Below are 25,471 nucleotides of genomic sequence, written 5' to 3'. Positions count from 1 at the left end.
AGAATTTTTAGCAGCTACAGACATTAATTCTGAGTGAGTAACATTCTTGAATTACAGCTATGCTTTCACACAACAGTTATTTCTAGCTTGATTATAATTGCTTATGAGGATTCATGAACGTCTCAAAAATGGTCTTTCACATGAAGTGAGAGGAACCATGGTAAAAGGGAAGCAGGAGGGGAAGGGCAGGTGCAAGGCTACTACATAGCAACAATCTCACTCCCTTAAGTTCGAAGTGCAATCTTAGGTGACATACACTGAAGATCCCCACTTTGTTCTCCCAGATATACACAATCTGACCCAGTTTCGTCTATTTGTGGAAATACAGGCCACTCATTTTTAACCATTTCTTGCTACTTGTCTTTGTTGATTCACAGGATTGCAATTTTCAAGTATTTAAAAAAACAGTCTGATACACAAAGTAATCACTATCTCACTAATTAATGATCTTCTATCTAATGCAGTCTCCCTCTTCCTCTGAGTCAGAATTGCTGATAATTGTGTAAGGAAACAATTATCCTTATAGTTCAATGCATTATACTGGCAGCTGTATTATTCTCCACAAACATGATGCATGAAAAAGCAAACAATATTTGCTTCAAATACAGTTTAATGCTGCAAAGTACTACATGTTTTCCACAAACATTTAGTATACAGACTTAAATAGAGACGGAAGAAACCCCCACACCTACACCTCTCCTTACAATTGTACTTCTTGAGTTGTTACTGATTGAGAATCGGGTGTTTGCTACCACTGAAAAATAACCATCCTTTCATAAAAAAACTTAAGTTTAAGTGGATATCACATGTCAATATTTACAGTACACTCAACACAGTATTGCATCCCACTAAACAGACTAAAATACTAACTGAAGCTAAACACCAGGAATTAACTTACTTCCTGCTGGCAGGGAAAGAAAACATTCTGGGGCTTTAAAACCTGCAGGTGCATATAAATCACTCTGTACTGCAAAGTAGTACAGCTCCTTGTGCATACTCTATCAATCTGCATGATCCTTGTGCATACTCTATCCTTCTGTATGTCAATCACATACTTCTTTGAGTACTGATATTATTGTGTAGGTGCAAGCTGTAAAACTGAATCTTGTAAAAATTGCATGGCTTCATTTTTTTTAGTAGTGTAGTTATATAGTTACAGTTATATATGCTAATACAAATTTAATGTAAAGTGCAATAGCTAAATCTAAAAGTGGTGAGCTGCTGCTACAGAGAAATACTCCAATCAGTTCTACAGTGAAGCTTTGAGCAACACATAATGACCTTTGTGCACAAAATCTCCCATAAAGGGTAAAAAGACTAGATAATAAAAATACAGGAGAGGATTCTCGGCCTGTTATCTGCATTTATTTACTTTTTCAATAGCTGAATGCCCTACTGAGATTTTTTTAAATTACAAAATTACTTCTTTGTGAGCAGACTCTGCAGAGTAGAAGATAGCCTGACAGCAGTTTAACTACAGCCCTTTTAGTCAGAGGTTGCTTTCTAGCAAAATATTAAGTAGAAAGGCTCCAATCTTTTTGAATAGAACACTATGTCTGCAGTTATTAGGTTCCCAAGCAATACTGAAAATAACTTACTTACCATAACATAATGATTTAGCAAACATTATCAAAAAGTCTTACTCAAAGTAGGGCCATGTTAGGCATCAGAAAACTTAGCTGGGTTCCAGCCAGCATCCTATCTATATAAGGATCTAGTAATAGAACTTTTAATACCTGAGAAGTGTTTGAAGCTGAGCATTTCATAATCAGGGGAGAAGAAGGAAAAGGAAAAAATAGCTGTGTTTCAAAGAGTAACAAACATCACTACATACATTTTTATAAACAGGATTCATACAAGAATTGTATCACTGTGTGTCAAAAAAAGAGACATTTTAAATATACTAGCAAGTGGTATAAATATGTACTGTTCCATTGTAAAGGTTTTATGCTGCTTTAATGATTTAGCAGTCATCTGACAATAGTCTACTCACCTATTTTGAAGGTCTCATGAAAAAGTCATATCTCCCACTAAAAATTTGCTTCAAGAGTATCAGCATACACCTTACTTCTTGCTTTCTAACCATAAATTTTAATACAAAAATTTTAAAGGTTTCAAAATGCTTGAAAATTAATTCAACCCAAAGTTCTTGCTAAAAGCAACTTCCATAAAGATGATACAGTATAGAGTACATTTCTGCATTGATAAAAAACAAGTACAACATAAGACATGTAAACAAAAGAGAAAATAATATTTCATGGTGTAATACTAAAAAAGGAAATAACACTTATTAATAAAAGTGTACATTCAAAGCCTTGACCCGCTTAGAGTTCTGATATTAGAGTTCTGAGGAATGTGAGCAGACTTTTTTCTCCAGAACTGCATCTCTCAGCAGCTACAATTGCTCATACTTGAAAAACTTCCTAACATTTTTTTAACAGGCCTTATATTAATTACTTGCAAGAACTATAGCCATTCCTGAACCTCAACACTAATAATCTTAAAACTAAATGGACTAGCCATCCCTTATCTTCACAAAATGGACTGAAAAAACAAGGAAAATCAGAATCTTTTGCAAGAATCTAAGATTCAATATTACATCTCACTGCTCACTGAAATCTAGGTCTTCAGCTTGGTTTTTAAGCAGTTATCAACTTTTTTCCTAAGTATACCAGCAGAGCTGTGGACTATTTTTGATATCACTTGCAATGCACTGGTGAGAAGTCAGCTCTCAAATTAGATGTGCAGCTAGGCATCTCTGAGTTTTTATAGTTTAATCACACTGTCAATCAATGCTGACCTGAGATCGTACTGAAGGTAATGTTCATACTTCTGTGAGCACTTCAATGCCAAATTCAAGACCAAACATGTCTCGAGGTAGAGATGGATTCTGTGGCATTTCTGCAAGAAGGAAATATGCAGCATACAAGTATTCACAGGACAGTGGAAACACAACAAAATCCTCAAACTACTACATAGTTTTAGGGACTTCTCTCAGTTCCTTCTGCATTTACACTGCCTAATTCCACTTACAGAGTAATCCAGCTGCAAACACTCATCTCCTGTTGTACTTGGGGAAGCAACCATGTATTCTGTGATCCAAAATGATGCACAGCCTGGGTGCCACACCAGGCTGGGAATAGCATGGGCTTCGAGCACTCTCTTGTGGCCATGCGTAAGTGCAGCAAAATCAGAGCTAAGAAGGACACAGGATGGCATGTAGGCATCTTGGACTGCCTTCTTTTGCAAACAAAGTTACAAAAGAAGTGGATCAAGCACCAAAGGTGATCTACTACAAAAAGATCATTCCTTGACCCTTGTATTTGAAAAGAGCTTTTATCCAGAGAAATGCTACATCAAAAACACAGTGCAAAAAACAAAGAAGCCACTTTGTTACTTTAGTGTTCAAGCGCCCCCATGTTCCTGCTTCCTCTCACTTCTTCAGAGAGGAATGAACACACTTCCCTCCTCTTCCTATGACACTTGCAGTGCTGCCTATCTTAGGAAGAAAAGAAAATACAATACTAGTCATACACTAGTCATTTATCATTATATAAATATTGTCTGTGCTGGAACGTAAGTTGAAAATCCATCCCCATTCCACGGCTTCCAAGTTCATGTAATCTTCACAGATGTTTTTTTGTGTGCGCAGAGGAGGGTGACGTAGGGAACTCCAATGAATGCCCACCTTTCACTGGGCCAGAACTTTATGACAGGGCCCTGTTCAGGGATCTCAGAGGCAGCATCAAAGTAAGCAAAGCAGACACATCCTAGATATGCTGCTAGGCAAATCAAAATGTGCCTGAGAATAGCCACCCACACACCAAGATAGCAAAAAAAAAAAAAAAAAAAAAAAAAAAAAAAAAAAAAAAAAAAAAAAGGAAAGAAAAAATAATCAGTAACATAAATTCAGTAAAGCAGTCAATTGTATCACCATACTTTAAAATCAGTTTGTCCTTCAGCATCTTCTCACAAGCCCCCCATAGGATTGCTCCCTGTTCTTTGCATGGAGACAAAGACTATTTGGAAAGGAAAACCACAAAAGTGTAGTTCACTCCTGGTCTAAACAGGCTCCAGTTTTTTGGCTTCTCTGCACCTGTAACATTTGTACAGAAATGCTGACATATGGCACCTCAAGTAAGTAACCATGATTTGCTGGCTGGTAAAACAGAAAAGGCATCAAAGCCCTTTACTGCTTCTGCACTTCACCACCATTAATTAATCACTAATTCATCATGAGGATTACCATCATTATCAGTGGCAGTTTAAGTTTTCATAGTCACAGCTATGGTTTTTAGTAACCAGTATGGCAAGGAATTCAGTTGCAGTTAATGAAAGCAGTGGCTTAAGAATACAATCAGGCCTAAATCTGCCACCCTGAATAGCACAAGACTTCTTCTGGGCTTATAAAATCTTACTATACATTCTGTCTAGAACTAACCAGAAAGAGCCACCAAGCAGCACAGAAGGGTAATGTGGTGAGAATTGATCACATTTGAATTGAACTCTGAACACTTACCATACACAGTGCAAATAGGGGAAGTTAAATGAGGACCAGATCTCACAAAACACTTTGTCACTGATCCAGCAGAAAAGAGCTAGCATCCACCAAAGACCTGAAAAGAGACCCAGTTTGTACACACGAAGGTTTTCACACCTAAGGAGAAAAACATAAATATTTATAAAACAATGCCACCCATGCACTATTAAAATGACTCCACCATAAATGTACTTAACAGATTATCTTCACTTACAGGCTGGCTCTGATGCAAGGCCTCTGATGGAGGTAACAAAACAAACCTTTTTATCAGTAGCTGTGTTTTAGGTATTGTCTTAAATACCAGTGTATCAATGGTAGGCAAACATCGAACTATTCCTATACCTAGGAAGGAGTGTAACTAGTGATTAGTTACATATGCTGTTCATTAACAACCAGCCATGCAGCAAATTTGTTACTGTATATTTGTTACTGTATAAAGAATTCTGTTAATGCTAAAGCATTTCTATTCCTCAGTGAGAGATACTACTGTTCCTAACAGCACTAAACCATGTACCTAAGCAGACAGGCACATTAATCAATTTTGTTTATCTGACATATAAAAGTAGACTACTGAGATGGAGTACTTGTGTGTTCTGACAAAGGAAAGGGTGTGTGTATTGAGAATACGAGAGTTTCCTGGACATATCTGAAGGAGATAAACACATGCAACTGCATCCCATTTAAGATAACAGGTTTGGCCTCAAACTTAAGGTCTTCTGACTACCTGAATTCCAAGAGGAAAAGGCAATTAACCTGCATGGTTCAAAGAATTCAAGGCTGCAAAGGAAAACTGGAGGCTTACATACCCAGTACAAGATCAGCCATAGCAAAGGTACAGACTGTAAAGTTTGCTCAGTACCACCATCACATACTGCAGATTACTTTTATGAACTTAAAACAATATTGTAGTGTTCTGCAAAGGACTACTTTAAGGCGGGAAGACCACAACAAGAGCACAGCCCGCTGATCTCTGTAATACTCCTGGGTTTTCTGAGATTACCCATCATGGAGTCTTCAGTTTCTGCAGTAACTGTGCTTCAGATGGGGTGAGGACATGCTTGCTGAGGAAGCAGGAGGCTGGAAAGCTACTGCTTTTACTACAATGAAAAGATGTAATGCAAATACCACTTGGACACGTAGCCTTTCTTTTATTTCTCAACAGACATGGACAATGATAAGAACTAAAATAGGACTTGTTAGCTGGGGGTCTAAAAGACACATTCATGCTGCCCTGATCCTATCCTATGCTATTCTGAAATATAATGAATCCCACTAATCTTGCACTTCCATTTTCCCTTTCATCTACAGAATGCAAAATGTTCTCTGTTTAACAAAACACAGTTATTCAAATGTCAGCATTTCTGCAAACACTTGTGAGCTCCAATCATTTGCTATTTAAGGGACACTTAAATACACAGTTCCAGCAACACTGTCTTCTGATGTCTTGAAACCACCAAAAAAGCACTGCAGCTTTTCTTCAAACCAGTGCAATGTTGATTGATTGAATTTTACACAGATATCTCCCTTTCTATCCTAAGGAATATTTTAAACTTTTAACTAGCTTAACCTTTTCGTCATGGGAATAAAAGAACCTGCAATATTGAAGCAAGGCTCCCCCAGAGTCAGATTTCTAGTAGAGCAACCGAATAATAATGGTCAGACCAGAAACTATGGTAAACCTTCACTACTCAAGGCTCAGAAGTCAACTAAGCAACAATATTCTAGCATCTATCTGCACATGGAGGACATTATCTCCCTAAAGAGCTACTAATTTGATGACATTATAATCTCAATGGCTCGGACTAGGCAAATCAAAGGATACACATCCACCTTTCCACTGATACCACCTTCTAGTACAGTTTTAAGAAACACAGGAAGGAATTTCTTGTGACAGAAATGAGAATAAATTTTAACAATTTCTTTGTCTTTCAAGGACACTTGACTACCTTTTGCTCTTTTCATCACCTCCTACCCACAATACTCCCCAGCCATACACTCTGCCTTACCAGGTCCGCATCTAAGAACTTAATGCTCTTTTGTGACAATATTATCTCCTCATCAAAGACAAATATAAAGCAAAAAATTTTCACTTTGAAAACACAGTGGTTTTGATTCCTCAGAATTCTGTACAAAATTGACACAGCCTAGAGTAGGAATAACAACAAGGAGTTTTGGTCTAAAATATGAAAAACTTCAGCATGGAACAGAAGCAACTTTTCTTCCCCAAATATCTATTTCACAGAAATATTTCCACTGCAGCCTGCCAGACTTCGATGTGAAGTCCCCTCCTGGCTATGGCAGCACAGAAAAGAAAAATAGCAAACCTTTTAAATAATAGTTAGATTAATCTTCCTCCTGCAAAGGGGGATGAGATGACTCCTTACCTCTCAGTTTACAAGAATGTTACGCTTTAAATTTCAAAAGGATCAGCATAGCTTAAAATAAAAGCTTTTTATTTGCCTTTTGCACTTACAAATTAATCTACAAATATCAGTGGTATTAAACCATCCCTATCCCTAGCCAGAGAGGGCCCTATGTCACTTCTGTTCCCTTTTTATTTATCAATTGGAAAAGAAGGCCCTTAACTTTCTCCCTAAAAAAACACGACCGGGAAACTCCAGACATTTTAGTAATATATGACTGTCCTGGGGTGACTTTGTGATGCTAGATTTCTTCCCAAATCTGTCCCAAACCAGGACAATGACCCTGCAGAAAGAGTTTAAAAAACCAAATACCTATAGGCATACCAATTCCTAGATGTGCAACAACAGTACTCAAACTTAGTAGACACTAACTTGTCCTTTCAAGTTTCTCAGGAGCTCATGCCTGGAAAACTGATACAGAACTGACAGAGAATTCACAGATTATCCCATGCCACAACCAGATGTCCCTCTGCCCTGTCAGTAGTTCCTTCATGCCATCACCAAAATGAGACACCACCAATATTGTTCAACTACTGACCTTGTCCGCAACTAACTTTTGTGCTGTTTCCAAGTGTCTTTGACCACTGAAATACACAGAAGGATGCCTAACGAGAAAAGACTCATGAACACCTTTACAAAACATTGTTTGGAGAGGCTTCCATTGTATAGAAGTCGAAGATCAGGGTAAGATAGCAAACAGAAAAGTCTCTATTCTAACAGATGCAATTAGAATGAAGAAATTTTGTTCTAACTCATTTTGATGGACATATGCAACATATAAAAGCAAGTGTACATTGTAAAATCTTTCTCAGACACTGGAGAATAGGTGAAAAAAGACAAGTTCAAATGCTAGTACTCCTCTGGTCCTTTTCGCAGTGGGGGAAGAGATGGGAAAAAAAGACTGTGGACAGCTGCTGGTATCACTGTAACAGAACAACTCTCTAAAATGTGGAAATCAGTCTCAGGTTCTTTCTCTATTTACATTCTGGTTTTATGACTTCTATGGCCTTGACTGACACCTATCCTTCAAAATGTAGTGATTAACCTTCTCTTTGTCACTCTGACTCCATCACATTATTCATATCAGATGACAAAGTCATGCAAGACTCACAGTTCAACTTTGGGAGTTGGAACATCTTCAACATGTGCTTAGGCCTTGCTCCTACTAGCATCCAGACTACAACCATGCCATCACCTCACTCGAAATGCACATTATACAGTAAAAATGCTGTCCATAAAGTGAAACCCAGGCTCTAATTTCACAATAAATAAACAAATATGAGTTAAATCAGGTTGCAGCAAGAGGTATGTTGCAAAAACACAGAACATATGACCTACTATAAAGTCCTAGGGAAAAGAAATCCTTGTCAAAAAATGTCTGAACTGCAGAGAAAATTTATACTAGATTTGCTCTTGCTTGTGGTAAAAGCATTTCTGATCTGCTGTCACATGCACTGAAGCCATATATAGTGTATCATCTCTCAGTGTCCTAAGGATCTGGGAAGGCAATGCTGCCTGCATTCTGGAGAATTATACTTACCTCTTCAACTCAGCAACGAGCAAAGCCGTGCAGGGAACTCCCAGCGTCATTAGTGAGATGTTGTTAATGGCAGGCTTAATGAAGGCCAGGCAGGTGGTAACTCCAGACAGGACACCCACAGCAGCTTTAAATCGGCTCCTGAGTAGAGTTTATATGGGCAGAAAAACTTTTAATTAAAAACTTTTAATTTTAGTAAACCCAGAAATTTCAACATTATTTTAATAATGTAACAAAATCGAGGTCTACCTCCGCACACAGCACTGTACTTAATCAAAAATGTTCTGTCTCATCATTCTTCAAGCTCTTAACATGGATTTTTAGGATATTTTCTTATTGTTAATGCCGACTTCTACAGCTATGTTACAGTACGCTTAACTTTCCTTTATCTCTTTAGAGCCTTAAAGATACTGAAACTTACAAGCTAAATTGGAACATTTCCTTAATCAAATTCAACAGTAGGTGAGAAATTCCCAGACTTTTTTATAAGACCAAGATTTGGTATATCCTTAACAAATATGAAATCACTATTGCGCCCTATGTAGACAGCCTGACAACTTTTAAATTAAATATATGTTAACTGTGTTTAAATTCCAGTCTGCACTTCAAACAACCCACATCCAGTCTATGGCTGAGGAAGGGGATCACCACACTGCCTTCCAACTACTGGCCCATAGCTTTTAAAAATTGTTGTTCAAGGATGGTCTTCTATGTTTGAAGTAGGGTCTCAATATATTTGTATGGTACCATTCCATGGCCACAAGCATTAGGCTCATTTCATTTATCTTTTGCTTTAAAGTTTTTCATTCTGCTGGAAAAGCAACAAGTTATTTAAGTAGGAAGTTCTGATCTGACATGAATATCTTAATGAATAAATACATCGCAAGTTGGTCATGATAGATAATAACATTTTCAGCATTGAAAATTCAAAGTGTGATAAGGATGATGAAAGTGAACAGTACAGCTGTGAGCACACAATAGACATAATACTAGAAGGTTAGTCAGGCAAAGGAAAAAACTTGATAGTATTGACCAAATCTGTTCTAGGTTAAGACTTTGTCTTGGGTTACAATGCAAGGTATGCATTCTGTCACCACCTACAGCACCTTCTGATGAGCTGGTAATGGTCAGTTGTTTCCAATAGCTGCCCAATGCACTCAGCCTAAAGCAGGGCCATCTCGGCTCATGGGCCATCAAGGACTCCCCAGAATGAGTCATGGAATTACATCATCCTATTGTGAGATGTCCACTCCGGTGGGGAGGTACCTAACATTCCTACCGGTATATAACTGGGACCTGGGACACCACAATACCACCACTGGATTCCCAGAGGACAAGAGCTCTCAATAATCACCACGGGACCTCCAAAGAAGAACCACATCTTTCTACAGGATCACCACTTTGACAAGATCACATCCCTCACTCCAATGGAACGGCTGCCACCACCCTGACCAACAGGGTTGTATTTGTATACTGCCTTTATTGCAATTTTTTTCTATTAAATTGTAATGCTTACTTGGAACCCCTTGCAACGTGTTTGTGTGGATTTATTTCCTTCAGCTGATTTGCTTTCAAACTAGCACCATTTTTTTGCCCAAAGTGTCTGCATACTTCAGAAAGGAATCAAGACCTTCCCTAAAAAGTAACTGTTTTGTCACATTCTCTGAGAATTGGAAGGATACAATAGGATCTTTCATCTCAGTATTTACAGTTTTAAAACAAAGTTAAACAAAAACAGTATTGCACCCCAAAAGTGTTGTTATTCCTTAAAAACCAATAGTTTAGCATCCTGGTCCATACTATGAACCTACCCTGCAACATTAGAAGACACTAATTGACAAAATGTAACCTCTAGGCATCTGGGAGCTCATCTACAGAGTTTACATAAATTACACATAAATTTAGGACTCTGAATTCTTCACTTCAACTGAACATCTAAAAGTCACAGCATAAACTAAGACACCAGTAAAGCTTCTTAAGTTGATGATGTTCTTTAATAACACTATACTGTAATATGCAGAAGTACTAAATTTACACCAATTCAACAAAGCCATTAAACCACACAGAATCATAGAACATGCTGCGTTGGAAGGCATCCGGCAGGATAACATCTCCAGTTCCTAGCCCTGCACAAGACCATCCCCAAGAGTCACACCATGTGCCTGAGAGCACTGTCCAAACACTTCCTGAACTGTCAGGTGGGTGCTGTGACCACTTCCCTGGGGAGCTGTTCCAGTGCCCAACCACCTTCAGGGGTGAAAAACCTTTTCGTGATATCCTACCTAAACCTCCCCGGACTCAGCTTCAGGCCATTCCCTCAGGTCCTGTCACTGGTCTCTACAGAGAAGAGACTAGCTCCTGCCCCTTCTCTTCATTAGGGTGTCAAAGACTACAATGAGGTCTCCCCTCAATCCTGTCTTCACCAAACTGAATGAATCAAGTGACCTCAGCCACTTCTCAACCTGGCTTCCTCTCAAGGTCCTTCACCACTCTCGTTACCCTCCTTTGGATGCTCTCTAATAGTTTAAAGTCTTTCTTATATTGCAGTGCCCAAACCAGCCCCCAGCACTCGAGGTGAGGCTGCCCCAGCTCAGAGCAGAGCAGGACAATCCCCTCCCTTGCCTGGCTGGCAATGCTGGGCCTGGTGCCACCCAGGACAGGGTTGTACCTCCTGGTGGCCAGGGTACTGCTGACCCATGTTCAACTTGCCATCAACCAGGACCCCCAGGTCCCTTTCCATGGCCCTGCTTTCCAGCATCTCATTCCCCATCTGTCCATACATCCATGGTTACCTCATCTCAGAATCCAGCACTTTCCCTTGCTGAACTTCACCTGGTTGGTGATTGCTCTCATTTGTGGAGGGCTCTCTGCCCTCAATGGATTCAACAGCTCCTCCCAGTTTAGTGTGGTCATAAAACTTAGTACTCCTTCCAGTCTTCTGTCAAAGTCCAAGTCACTTATGATGACATGAAAGAGCAGTGGGCCATGCACAGAGGCTGTATAAAGTTATTACAGGTACTCTCTACCAAGTGCAAGCTATTTTGAGGTATGGTCAGTCTAGTCAGACTTCCCTCCATGCATTAGCAACTTCTAATCTGGCATATTGTCAAGAATAAACCAAACAACCAAACAAAACCCCCAACAATCAAACAAACAAATAAACTCAAAAACTCCTGTAGAGAGTAAGTGTAAGAGGGCAAAAGGCAAAAGTCTTAGCAATCTTCAGAGAGAACAACATTGATGCTGAAATTCAAGCCTCTCCATTGCCTCAACTTCTTTACTGCATGAAAGAACAACACAGTGTTTTTATGGTGGGGAGGGTGTGGGGGGGCAAACCACAATCAAATGGCTTACACTGGCTATAATGCATTTTTTTTAAACCTGCAAGAAAAAGAAAAAAAAATCCCTTTACAACAATAGGTTTCCAAAGAAACACTTAGCCTTTGAATACCTAAACACCATCCTTAACCATTGTTTTAAAAATTCAGATGAACATTCAGCTGACTTCCATAAGTTCACTTGTATACACCCTTCAGGACATACAAAAGGAAGAGTGTAAGACGGCTTCTCCTACATTGGCTGTTAAGCCATATAAACTACATAAAACAATCATAAAAGTCTCCCTAGAATCAACAAGAACAGACAATTCCAAAAGCAAGTCATCTCATCTAAAACCTGAAGTTACAGGACACTAATCCCCCAACCAGCAACTGCTGACTCAGGAATTTTGAACAAAATGGGCTGAATGAGATAAAAGCAACTGGAAGTCAATGGAGTGAGAAAAAATAGCAGTGATAGTGGTAAGGTTAATAACTTGGCGCCATTATGTGCAGGTTTAGGTGTTAGCACAGGAAGTTTCAAAGAACATGAAAGTGTACATGTATCATTGTATGTTTACCTGTCATTTCGAAAAACTCTGGGCAGGTATCTCCTAGGGAACCACATGGCAAGAGCACACATCAGAACCCAGAGAATAGCCAGCTCATCCAGCATCTGCCCCAAGAAACTGAGGGTAGCATGAAAATAAACAGATCCAATTCCTGGATAAATTAATCAAGAGACAGTATTATGAACAGCTGAAGTACTGTAATAGACTGAAGCACTCTGCTCACGCTCAGAACTTCACAGAAAATGGTAGCTACCAGAAATGGTCTACAAAAGGTTATAAAAAACACCAACTTTACTAAGAGGCAATCCAAGCCATCATATTCTTGCTAATCATGAAGAAAAGTACATTGCAAAAGCAGATTACAAAAGCAGTAGCTAAAAATGTCAGCTCCTACTTGAAAAGATGTGCCTGAAGAAACACTAGGTGGAAAAGTATAAAGCAAAACCAATTAAGAAATAAATGCCAAATGCTGATTTGGAATTTTCTCAGTTGCACAAGAATAGGCAAGAGAAAAACCAGCATCTGATGACTACTCCATGATACAGTTTTACAGGTGGAAAGTGTCACACTAACCCAGAGGGCTCTGATTATCCCCTTGAAGTGCCTCCAGGAATGAACAAACTTCAGAATCTCACATCTACATCTCTGGGCCTTCTCAGTACAAACACCATTCCTCTCTTAAGTTGCACTGGCACTTCAGCTCTTATTTAAACAATGAGGGTCACCACTGCTATAAAGTAAACCAAAACACAAGGGGAAAAAAAAACCAAACCAAGTATGCAAGGAAGTATTGGAAGGGAACAGAACTATGGTCAAATTTCCCACCACCTTCAGTTTGCAAAAGGCATTTTCCCTCCAGAATTATGGCTGCTTTGGCTTTAAGCAAATACAAGCAAATTCCTCCATAGACGTCAGGATTGCATTGTTTTAAAAAACAGTCAAGTACAAGAAGGAAAAACTGATGTCCTCTCTCAGTTCACACGAGTTGGCAAATACAGAGTAATCAACTTACCAACCACGACTAGCAGAATCCATATTAAATATATTCCACTGTTGAAGCAGATTGCGTATTGACGGAACAAGCACATACATATGGGTGGTAAAATGAAAAACAAGATGTTGCTTATCTAGGGAAAAAAAACCAAACAGTCTAAAAAAGACAGAAAATAAACAAATCTTAAATATCCACACGCTTTCTATAACATTTTGTCATTCAGTGAAGCCCCAGTTCAACACATTATGACCCCCTGTTTCTGCCTTTACTGAGCTGTTTCTGCAAAAGCATCGATTTGTTTTGTTTAACATCATTAAATTACTAACAGCATAAAAACCTTCAGCAATGTAAAATGTGACTATTCAAGTCACAATTCAAGTCAATTTCCAAAGGAGTTTTACTGAGAATCTACATTCAAGACCGTAGCAATTCAGAAAGTGTACAAGATCAATCTATTGAGGACCAGTGACCTGTCCTCTCAATGGTTATCAAGCCATAGAAAAAGCACTAGAAGTACTGACACAAGGCAGAGCTAGAGAAGCTTTGTGGAAGTCAATTTATTGAGCAATATTATTGTCTGGAAGGTCTGAAATACAACACTAGGTTAAGAGTTAGAACCTTTTTTGTTCAGGGTAAAGAGAGCCTGGAGCTTGAAGTCCTTTTACACTTCAATTTTTTTCCCTTGGTTCTCCCCTGCAGAACATGATTGAAAACTAGCTACAGGAAGGTGGAAAGACTTCCACTTAGGATCACTGCTAATTTTTTAAAATTTAATACGCTTGATTTGAATGAAGACATGTTTTCTGTTTTTTCTTGCTTACAAACAATGTAAAGCATGATTCTGTAAATACTGAAAACACTTTACTATCAATTAGCAGGGACTGTCATTGTAGTAGTGATCACGTGGTTCTTCCCTTGCTGCTGCAGAGGGCCAACCATGGCACAGTAATTGAGCAGTTATGAAAAGATTACTGCTTCTTCACAATGGGCCAAAGGACAGGAGGAGTCTCCAGACTCAGCTTTCTCATGTTTGTCTGCTGAGCCCAAGCACAAGAGAAAATCACCCCCAACAAAATGCTCTGAAGCTGATGTAGAAAATAACTCTGGATCAAGAACATTCCTTTGGGACAGATGGCCTCTTCACAGCTTACAAACTTGTGCCGGCAATAATGAAAATTTGGTGGAGAAATAGTTTAAGAATAACTTAGGAATTTTTCATTCAGCTACTGTTGTCAACCTCTTAACACAGTCTGAGAACAGATTTTAAGAGGCAGATCAAGTTGTTTTAACTTATGTAAAGCAACCCACACATTCAACAAAACAGGTTCACCTGAGCAACTTTCATTCACAAAAAAAATCCCACCCACTCTCCATGCAGCAGAGTCAACAAAGTTGGGAAGACAGTCATGGACCAGGATCCCAGTGCATGATGTGCTGGTACATACACAGAACAGGAAGACTTCCCTCACTCCAAAGCAGGTAGGAAGCACAGTGACAGCAGGGAAGGTGGAATATGAACAAGTGAGTCCTCTGGGGGCCTGGGAGTGCTCCATGCATTTTAGGCTTTTAGACGAGGTTAGGCCAAAGGGAGGTGTCAAGGGCTGAAAATACCTGGTTATAAACCAAGTGCATTGAAGCAAACGTTTCCATCTCTACAGCTGAAACTGACCAATGAAGAAAATCAGAACAGGCAATCACAGTCTATCAAAATTTGGCTAGAAAGTCCTTATTCCACCTAGGAACAAGATGATGAAGGATCTACTTACCACAGCTGTAGCAATGTAGATTTATACAAGTATTAACCAATAAGGGAGCAGTACAGCACTATGGTAGTGTTCCTCTGGGAATGAACTCCCACTCATTCTAAGATCCTGCCTGCAAACGCAAGAAACCCCTTGCAAACTGGAGCCTGAGCATGACTTGTACTCTTTGCAGTGGTCATCAGGAGGATTTCCTAACATCCCAGAAGCTGAAATAATTGTAGTATTGAAGCATGCCTTCAGAAAGTACACTGCATGTGCATTTTTTATATTAATACATAATTGGCCTCCATGATTTGGTAATGTACAATTCAAATGCTTTGATAATTACAATAAGTGCAAAAAATTTACATAAGTAGTCCAGAAGATTTCCTTCTGCATCTGCAAAAGGCAATGATTAGATGTTACAGCTATGGAAAATAGGCAAGCAGCCCTTCAGTAACAGTCCATTCTTTTGGCTTCATACAATTCTGGACCTTTAGTTTTAATTTTCAACTAATTAATTATATTATAGAAATTCAGGACTATAGGACAGAGAGAATGGGCTTGCTTAGATCATGATCATACAACTGCACTCACATCTGGCCACTGTCTTGACACAGATGTTTCCTACAGTTCTACCAAAGCTCATGTATTCATCACTATTGATTAACCTCCCAGAGAGCAGCTGCAGAATTCAGCCACCACAGAAAAATCTACTGCACCATATCCTTCTGAGCAGAAAGCAAAACTGGACTAAAGTAGCTGCCAATAACATCAGAGGGTGTGTATCCTCCATATCATGGTACCTAAACATGACATTCACATACACTAAAACTCTTCTGTGGGAAGGATGCGGTAGGGAGAGTATAAATATTCTCTCGCACTCTTAAGACTACCTCATAACTTTTTACAACTTTTATTTCCATGTCACTAAGGAGCAAAAGAAGAAGAATAAAACCCTGGCAACTCCCTCAGTAAATGGAAATTACAAGCACAACTAAATGCAACACATTGAATTGCTACACATGGACTTTCCCAGCCAACAGGAAAAAATACTGTTTTCAGGTATTTAAAACATAAGCAATATGTTTTATTTTGTAAATACCTCTTCACAGAGAAAATTGTTTTGATCATTTGGAGGCATTTGTTATGGTGTGGAGTAGGGTTACACTGCATCAGAACACATTATTTTATCCATTTCAGAAGGAAAAAAAAAAGAAAAAACTACCCTGTTTTTATAACTATTCCTTCAATTTGAGCTATGGAGTGTTTTGTGGCGCCTCTTTACTGAAAAAGTGTACGACCTGAATCACTTCAACTAGACAAAAATCATGTTAAGTCCATGGCACAGTTAAGTCTAGCTTGTGCATGTTTTAAAAAATTAGTTTATCAATTTATACAAAACATCTGAACAGTTTTCTTCTACAGATTTAATTCTGTTGAATGCTTTTTGTTTTCTGTTTAAGTCCCACTAGAATAAATAATTAATTATTTTTTTAAATACATAAGCAGCAGATAAGCTGTTCCAGTTTTGTGCTTACATGAATATTGCATGAGACCTCAACTACAACTCTGACCTCAGCCATGGCAATTTAAAATGCGGATTAGCAAGATTTTTAATCTGAAACTTAATGACCCAGATGCCAGGTTCAGGTCTGCTGAAGAGTGCTTCCTGAAACTTCAAGGGAGCTTGAATCAGTCAGAACAAATGCCCCCTAGAAGGAATATAATTTAGAAGCCACCTAAGGTACTTTTTAGAGTAGGGCCAAAACTTCACAACTGTCCTGTAATCATCTGTTTTTTTGAGGACACAGTTGCACAATCCCATCAATCCACTGCAACTCACTGTTTTAATTTTCAGAAGTAGCTAACAGAGAAATCAAACCCTACCAATGACTTGGTATTACTGAAGAGAGGCTGAACATGACTACCCTCAACACTGCCTTTTTTTCTCCGCCCCTTTCAGTGCACAGCTTACTGATTTGTACACAGCTGCCACAACACAGCAGGCTTTGGAGCAAACTTTCTTCTGTGTGTGTCCACCTGTCTGAAGCCTCAGTTATTCATATGGACAGAAGTGCAGCTTCTAGCATTCTGGCAAGCTTCTATACCACTGCTAATCAGCTCAGTGTTGTGATTTAATCTCACACAGCAGCTTTGCACTGCCCAGCTGCTTACTCACTCCCTTCAGAGCAGGATGGTGGAGAAAATCAGAAGGGTAAATGTGAGAAAACTTGTGGGGCTTGAGATAAGAACAATCCAATAGGGAAAACCTAAGTTCTTCAGACAAGTGAAGTGAAGTGAAATAAGGAATTCCTTCAGCACTCTCATGGATAGGCAGGTGTTCTCCATCCCCAGCAAAGCAGAGCCCCGTCACACGTAACAGTGACTTGGGAAGACAAATATCACCACCCTAAAGGCCCCAACTGCTTCCTTCTCTTTCTTCCAGCTCTACATGCAGATCATGATGCCATAGGGCCTAAGACAGTTGGAATCACCTGTCCCAGCTGTGTCCCCTCCAAAAGCCTTCCGCAACCCCAGCCCACTTGCTAGCTGGGCGAGGTACTGAGTAAGCCCTGCTCAGAAGTAATGAAAACATGCCTGAGTTACCAACACTGTTTCAGCACAAAACATCCCCCCCATACCAGTGCCTATAAGGAAAATTCACTCCACCCCAGACTGAACCAGTGCATACAGTAGAAGGATACCCATCCCCCTGCATAGCTGGCTGCAAAACACACTTGCTGTCTTCAATAACTTGTTTATCCTGACCTTTTCCTCCCTTTGTTTTTGGTTCTTGCACAGTGACATCAGACACACAAAAAAAGCTGCCAGTTTCCCTCACACACCCTCAAAATTCTTCAGTGGCATGGACCAGCCACCATCTTTAGGACTTTGGCAGCTAAGTACAAGAAGAAAACAAGTTAGCAATGTGCTTAACGTTTGCAGAGCACTATGGAATTTTTTGCTCTGCATGTGCAGAACCTCCCTTGATACACACTCCAGCCGGGGAAGCCAGACACCTACTTCTTCCACTATGTGCTAGCAGTCAAAGAAACATGGCTTGAAAGGGAAACAGTTCAGACAAGGATGAAATTTGTGAAAAAAACCAAAAAACCTGCCCACTTTAAAGTATAAAAGAGACAAAGCAGAAGCTCCAGCTCCTCATTTGTCCACACACTACCTCCTATAGAACAGAAAACAGTATTTGCAGGTTTGCTCCTGGACAGATGATTTTCATGGAAGGGGAAAACTGCCCAAAAGCCCAATGGATTATCTTATTCTAGTGGATCTGTCACTGCCGTTCTTTACATCAACAGGATGTCAGGAGCACTGCTCCCTTTCCAAGGTGTGTGGTAAAGGGCAGTCTGTCTCTGCTGCTGTGGCTGTTTTCATAAGTTCTGTCCAGCAGCTGAGAGGTATTGGAAAGGTGCAAGAGGACTCAGGGGTAAACCATGATTAACTGGAAAGAAGCAACAATTACATTATTCCCCTTCCCTCTCTTTCACACTTCAGTTGCTTTCTTAAACAAGCATCTCCGCCTCTTCCAAAAATACACTGCTGACTTCTACACTCCTGCAACCTAAAGGCAAATTGTCCATGAAACCTATGCCTTCTTGGAGCCAAACATGCCTGGGAAAAACCCAGTTTTGCCTCCAAACACCAAGGTACTTTTTAATCTTGACCAATCACTGCCGTGCTTGCCCATCAAGGCGCTGACACCTGTTTGTGCAAATGGGTACTAGACCAGGGCAATCTAGCACCAAAAATTTGGTGCTTGGCCACCACAAGTCTCCACAAAGACGAGGACAGGGCCTGCTACACACTACTTACCGGTAGTAGCGCGACTAGTAAATCTCCCCATTTTATACCTGAAAAACTAGGAAAAAATTACTTAATTTTAGGCGTGCCAGCAACCGGAGAAGAAAAAGAAGTCGGCAGCCATAGAAGGGCAGGCTACAATCGCACGAAACCTCCCCAGGAGACGGCAGGCAGCGGGAGCACCGCGGGCTGCAGCGGGACCTGCCCGCCGCCCCCGCTCCGCCGGGCACCGCCACCGCCACCCACCGTGTTGTAGAACTCGGCGATGGCAGGCACGATGGTGTAGTTGTCCTCGCACCAGTCCACCTCCGAGCTGCCGGCCCGCAGCGGGTCCCACCACAGCAGCGCGCCCATCGCGCCGCGGCCCTGCCCGGCGGCGCCGCGGGGCGGGGACCGCGCTGCCGCCCGCGCCGCTCCTCCGCGGGCCGCGCAGGGCGGGGCGGCCGCGGGCCCGCCCGGGCACCGCGACACCCGCGCCGCTCGGGGCTCCTGAGCCTGTCCCGAGCGCCGCGGAGCGCCAGCTGCCCGCTCCCCGGCGGCTTTGAGCAGCACGCCCGCCTCCGGTGTACGCTTAGAGACAGCTCACACAGAACTGCTGTGTGTGGAACGGGCCTCTGCAGATGATGCAGTCCAGCCTCCCTGCCAAGGCAGGGTCACCTAAAGCAGGTGACACGGGCAGGTGGGTTTTGAGTGTCTCCAGAGAGGGAGACTCCACAGCCTCCCCAGGCAGCTGTTCCAGTGCTCTGCCACCCTCAGTGTAAAGAAATTCTTCAGGTTAAGGTGAAACTTCCCGTGTTTTAGTTTAGGGACTACTCTACGCTGTGCCACCGAGCACCAATGAAATTTGTCTGGCACCATCCTCTTGGCACCCACATTTGAAATTCTTCTATGTATTGATGAGATCCCCTCTCAGTTTTCTCCAGACCAAACAGTCCCAGCTCCCCGAGTCTCTCCACCTCAGAGAAATGCTCCAGACCCCTGTGATCATCCTTGCGGCCTTCCGCAGTAGCTCCCTGTCTCTGTCGTGCTGCGGAGGCCAGAACTGGGCAAAGGACAGCGCGTCCGTTCCAGCCGTGTTCTGGCGAGCAGCGGCCGCCCCCGCACGGCCCAGCTCCCGCGGGCGGAAAGCGCTGGGCACGGCAGGGAACCGGGACGCCCATCTCGGCGGGAGGCGCTCACACCGCGCCGCTGCCTCGCCTACCGATGGCGCTTCTTTGTACAGACGCCAGCGTTCCGGCCCCGCGGCCCGGCGTGTGTCCCCGGGCCGGCTCCGGAGCCGCGCGCAGGCCGGGCCGGGCAGGGCGGGCCCGAGCGCCCCAACCCCGCCGCGGGACCGCCCCGGCCCCGCCCCTGTCGTAAAAGCCTCCCTCGGCATTGGGCAGCTTCCGTCACGTGGGGCGCGCGTGGCACTGCTCTCGCGAGAGTTTCTGGGTGTATGTAAGAAGTGCGGGCGGAAGTGCGGCCTTTTCCCGCGGCGTGCAGACGGGAGCAGGATGAAGGTGAGGCCGCGCCGCGCCGGGGCCGCGCTCGGGAGCGGGGCTCGGGCTCGCCCGCCGTAAATGGCCGCGGCGCTGCCCGCAGAGCCGCTCGTGGTGCCCGATGGTCCCTGGCGGCGGGGCTGGAGCGCAGCTGCGAGCGGATGGGAGTGGATTGCGTGAGGGCCGCATTCGCTCGGCCGGGGCTCGGCTGCCGCGGGGTTGCGGAGCGCCGGGCTTGCGGAGCAGCCGCTTGGCTCGGAAGGGCTCTGCGGGCGAGAGGCCCGTGCAGCGGCCTGCGGGGCCCGGTGGGAGCCGCGCTGTGCCCGAGGCGGGGGCGGCAGGCGCCGTGCAGCGCTGCGCTCTGCGGCGGCCCCGGGAAGCGCCAGTGACCCCCGGGCAGGTGCTGGTCCCTTGCGGTGCCTTGTAATGCGGCGTGAGGGGTTTGTAGGAAAAGGAGAGCCCATGTTTGTGCTGCTCGTGTTCTCTGATCGATGTTTTCACTGTAATAAAGTCAGTTCTGTGTGCGGCTGAAGCAGCTGTACAGACCAGTGCGGCCGAACGCGGGAGCTTCTTGCCTTGGCTCTCCCAAATGTGCTGGTGACAGGTTTTCCTGGTGAGCGTTTGTGTAAGCAGCTGGGGAATCCCAGCTTTGAAATGCCAAGTTCAAACGAGCAGGTAAATTCTAATTTTCTGTTAAAATCTTCTTTCAGTAGTTTCAACCAGATTTTTTTGTTTTGGTTTGTTTTTTTTTTTTGTTTTTTTTTTTTCTTTGTTAGCTCAACATCTCTTTTCCGGCTACTGGCTGCCAAAAGCTCATTGAAGTAGATGACGAGCGTAAGCTCAGGACGTTCTATGAAAAACGAATGGCCACGGAGGTGCTGGCTGATTCCCTTGGCGAGGAGTGGAAGGTAAGCAGTGCAGAAGAATGTGCAAGAGTTGTATTTGAGGAGCTTAAAATGCAAAGTTTCTGTAGTACGCACTTGTCAGCTGTGTTGCTAGTATGGTGTGCATTTGGTGGCCAGGTTAAAAGGTTCTCTCGCTGTGTGTGTGTTGAACTTCGTGGTTAGGATAGCTCCCATCAGTACTTCACCTGGTTTTTGGCTTTGTTTAAACTGCTGCTAATGTGTGAGAAAAAACATGCTTGGCCTGGTGGATGCGCTTGGAGTAGTTAGTGTTAACAGGGACAGTGCAGCTGAATTTGAGGAGTGTGGTCTTTTCTGCTGCCACCTTCATAAGGAAAGTGGTGAAACCCTTTTTTCCTGTGTATCACTGCTCTAGACACTCCTGTGTTCTGTGCACATTTCCAGTTTGTCAAGATAACTGGCTTTAATTAAGCTTACAATTGCAGAAAAGCTGAACAATAATTCCAAGAGATTTTGTGCTACTACTTTCCAACAAAACTTCAAAGGGATGTGAATCACACTAACTGTAAATTCTGGTATACAGAGGTATTTTTCACATTTCTTGAGTGAAATTGCTGAACTGTTCCAAAATGTTGGTTAAAGTTGTTTGCACTGCCAGTAGCGGTGACTTCAGCTGAAGCATGGCCGTGCTGCTCCGTTGTTCCAGGCAGTCTCTTGTGCTGTCTGCTGCTGGGGGAAGCAACGAGGTGAGTAACTGGGAAGTGTTTGTGCTTTCACAGGGGTACGTTGTCCGGATAAGCGGTGGCAATGACAAGCAAGGCTTCCCCATGAAGCAGGGCGTCCTGACCCACGGACGTGTCCGCCTCCTGCTCAGCAAGGGCCATTCCTGCTACCGCCCCAGGAGAACCGGCGAGAGAAAGCGCAAGTCTGTCCGTGGCTGCATCGTTGATGCAAACTTGAGCGTCCTGAACTTGGTCATAGTGAAGAAGGGTAAGTCCGAGTGAAACAGCCAGTAAATGGGGGGACATGGGCACCTGGAGGGAGCCTGCTTGATAGTGGTTGGTGATTGTGTGAAATGGAGATGGCAGTCCTGGTTTCAGAGTGTGACTGCTGCGTCTTACCAGTCCTCTGAGCATTGCCTTCTTGTAATGCTAAAACTGGTTACTGAAACACTTGTTGTTGCAGCAGTCTGATCATGTCACAGCAGCCACGGGTGGCTGCAGTGGTGCTATTGACAGGCGAACCCCGAGGATTACCTAGCATTATCTTGAACTCTTGCATATTAGGGTTTTGCTGCTGGACCTGGTGCTCAGTAGTATAGTAATTGGCATGCTTAAACTTATATTCCCAAAGGTGAAAAGGACATTCCTGGGCTGACTGACACAACTGTGCCCCGTCGTCTCGGTCCCAAGAGGGCCAGCAGGATCCGCAAGCTGTTCAACCTCTCTAAGGAGGATGACGTTCGCCAGTATGTTGTGAGAAAGCCTCTGAACAAGGAGGGTAAGAACTCCCCATAGTACAGCTCTTGGGGTTTCTGTAATTACTGCCGAGGTGTCCAGCCTACTGCACTGGACAAAGCAAAGTTAGTAGTGCATCTGAGAAGTTGACACTCAATATATTTAAGCTTTGTCAACTGTAACTTGTGGAAAAAAATAGTTTCTTGGTTGCCTCATTTCCTTCACCCCTCTGCCGTGTTTTGTCACAGTTTGTTCTTAAAAATTTGATAGAATCTTGAGTAATTTTTTCTAGTATTTCTAATAATAACCCAAAAGTAGTTGCTAATGAAAGAAAGTTAAATATAAGGTGGAATGCTGCTTAAACTTTCATGGTGTAGGGGGAAAGGCAGTGTAGAGAGAAAATGCTAAGATTTTTTTCCCCCCTTGCTTATGGCAGGCAGTCTGAAATGAGGTCTTATTGGCAGGGCACTGCTGTCCTTACTACCTCAGTATTGCAGTGCAAGATTTTAATTTCTGGGTTTTTTGCTTTTGATTGGGGGGAAAAAAGTGGATTTTTAGAAGAGTATGATTAGACTTGAGTACTATGAAAGTTTGAGGGGGAAAGGAACACATCATAGGAAACGGTTTTCTCAGTTGAGGAATATGATCCCGGTGGATATCGGACTGTGGTGTATGACTGTTAAAGTCTGTCAGGATTGCTTAGTGAAATGTTATTTTACAGATGTATGTGTTTGCCCGTTGTGGACAGTCTGGTTTTTGGGATAAACAGTGTCAAACCTAAGTAAAATTGTAGATGTCTTTTTAATGCTGGAAACAATGGCTTGTTCTGGAAGCTATATAATGGATTTCTTTATTACTGAAAAGTCTAGGTCTGGGGGGAGTTCAAGGAGACAGGTCTGCTGAGAAGCTAGGAATTTGCTCTTCATTTCTAATAACAAATCACGAGCATTAAGACAGTATATTGTCAGTGCTGTGTCTGGTGATAATGGATAATTTTCTCTGTAAAATCTCTGAAGGTGTTGAACTCTTTATAGTTGCTGTAATACATAGTACGCTAAATAATGTTACTGTAATAGTAAATCAAACTTGCTCTAAAGTTGGCTGGATGAGGCCTGTGGTCTCTTGGGAAGGTACTCTGCCACTTCTGCTGATCTGCAATGACTTTTAGGCAAGAAGCCCAGAACGAAGGCTCCCAAGATCCAGCGACTGGTGACTCCTAGAGTGCTGCAGCATAAGCGCAGGCGTATCGCCCTGAAAAAGCAGCGCACTCAGAAGAACAAGGAGGAAGCTGCAGAGTATGCAAAGCTGTTGGCCAAGAGGATGAAGGTACGTTTGCCATTTTAGCTCAGCTGTATGGAATATAGCTCCAGAATCAAGGGATTTGGTAAACTGGACTATACGGCAAACTAGCCACATGCCTTACGGCTGCTCTGTACCTGCTCATTTTGAATATAAGTGCCCAGATAGGAGTATAAACACAGCTGATCAGTTGGGGTTTTTTTTAATATTTCTTTTGTCATATAAAATAGAAATTAACCAAGCCCACTAATTTGAGAGCCTTTTTTGAAGGAAATAAACAGTTATGGCCTGTGAGGGTTTTTTTTTCCATAGCTGTTCTAGTTCAAATTAATTCTGGTTGAAGTTCAAGATGCCCTAGCATTTGAGTGTGTGGAGAAACGAGGTTTAGCAGTTGATCTTGATGGAGGATAAGTTGGCAAGAAGGTATTTGTTAGCATGTGTTTGCCCTTGCTCCTAAAACTGCAGTGGCTGCTGAAGCAGTCAGTACTGAAAGCAGTACAGTTGAATTATTACAGTTGAATTCAGGTGTGCATAGTAACATTTTGGTGTGCAGTGTAACATAGTTTTAGGTGTTTGAATACTGTGCAAAAACACAGGCCTGTGCTGGTTTGAATACTGGCAGAATTCTTCTGAGCTGTAGAATGAAATTATTTTGTGCTGTTGAGTTCTAGAATTCATTCCTTCAAGCTGCGTTTCCCCTAGATTGTTCCTTGGTATATGTTTTAAAATGCTCGATGAATATGTAACATCTCCATGCTTCATGCCTTTCAGGAAGCCAAGGAGAAACGCCAGGAGCAGATTGCCAAGAGGCGCCGGCTTTCTTCTTTGAGAGCTTCTACATCCAAGTCTGAATCAAGTCAGAAGTAAAGATGTTGTACATGATACTGAAAAGACTTGCATTTGATAACCAATAAACGCCTTTGGTGGCAAACTTCCAGTATGAGACTTTGTAGTGCATGTTGTTACTGGCAATTTCTTAAACAGGAGTTCAGACTACTGCATCTTGCACACCAAACTAGAACCAAAAACCATGATCTTGATGCAGCTCTCTTATGAAAAGATTGTCACTCATTTGGGTACTGAGTACAACATTGGTAAAACTTTAAACTTTCAACTGATTCTTGGCAGAATTAAGTGCAGTTCAGATGCTTACTGGCACTGCTTCCCCAGGAAAGTGGCCACAAACCTGCCAGAGTTCTGGGAATGTCTGGATGATGGTCTTAGTCAAAAACTTTGGTGGTGGGTAGTCCTTTGAGGAGCCATGGTGTTCCTCTCAGATGATCCTTTTGGGTTACTGCAAATATGAGATGCTGCTGATTCTGTAGGTATTTCAGCATTCTGCTCTTGAAATTGGTACTGAGCATGAGAAAGCACCTTTTAAAGGTTTGACTTGGGGATTAGAAACTTCATTAGCCTTAATGTATTCA

At 42.4% G+C, this 25,471-nt stretch overlaps 2 protein-coding genes across 7 annotated transcripts; one reads left to right on the top strand and one right to left on the bottom strand.

Annotated features, from left to right (window-relative positions):
- Positions 1 to 592: 592 nt before the first annotated feature.
- Positions 593 to 20,337, bottom strand: ACER2 (alkaline ceramidase 2). Of its 5 annotated transcripts, none has more exons than XM_064403412.1 (6): positions 20,149 to 20,337; positions 13,402 to 13,516; positions 12,399 to 12,540; positions 8,504 to 8,641; positions 4,520 to 4,657; positions 593 to 3,802 (listed from the first exon to the last, which is right to left on the bottom strand). In XM_064403412.1, the coding sequence occupies exons 1-6, from the start codon at positions 20,320 to 20,322 to the stop codon at positions 3,616 to 3,618; spliced, it is 894 nt and encodes a 297-aa protein (XP_064259482.1). In that variant the 5' UTR covers positions 20,323 to 20,337; the 3' UTR covers positions 593 to 3,615. The 5 variants fall into 5 exon arrangements, with proteins under 5 accessions (XP_064259482.1, XP_064259481.1, XP_064259485.1 ...); XM_064403411.1 differs by lacking the exon at positions 20,149 to 20,337 and adding an exon at positions 19,904 to 20,142; XM_064403415.1 differs by lacking the exon at positions 20,149 to 20,337 and adding an exon at positions 19,821 to 19,952.
- Positions 20,322 to 24,984, top strand: RPS6 (ribosomal protein S6). Of its 2 annotated transcripts, none has more exons than XM_064403417.1 (6): positions 20,322 to 20,446; positions 21,202 to 21,333; positions 22,068 to 22,278; positions 22,642 to 22,788; positions 23,914 to 24,071; positions 24,816 to 24,984. In XM_064403417.1, the coding sequence occupies exons 1-6, from the start codon at positions 20,441 to 20,443 to the stop codon at positions 24,909 to 24,911; spliced, it is 750 nt and encodes a 249-aa protein (XP_064259487.1). In that variant the 5' UTR covers positions 20,322 to 20,440; the 3' UTR covers positions 24,912 to 24,984. The 2 variants fall into 2 exon arrangements, with proteins under 2 accessions (XP_064259487.1, XP_064259486.1); XM_064403416.1 differs by having other exon boundaries at positions 20,345 to 20,446; positions 23,914 to 24,075; positions 24,820 to 24,984.
- Positions 24,985 to 25,471: the final 487 nt, after the last annotated feature.

The sequence above is a fragment of the Passer domesticus genome, chromosome Z (genome assembly GCF_036417665.1).
Source record: "Passer domesticus isolate bPasDom1 chromosome Z, bPasDom1.hap1, whole genome shotgun sequence".
Lineage (NCBI taxonomy): Eukaryota > Metazoa > Chordata > Aves > Passeriformes > Passeridae > Passer > Passer domesticus.
This window is presented reverse-complemented; position numbering and strand designations above follow the sequence as displayed.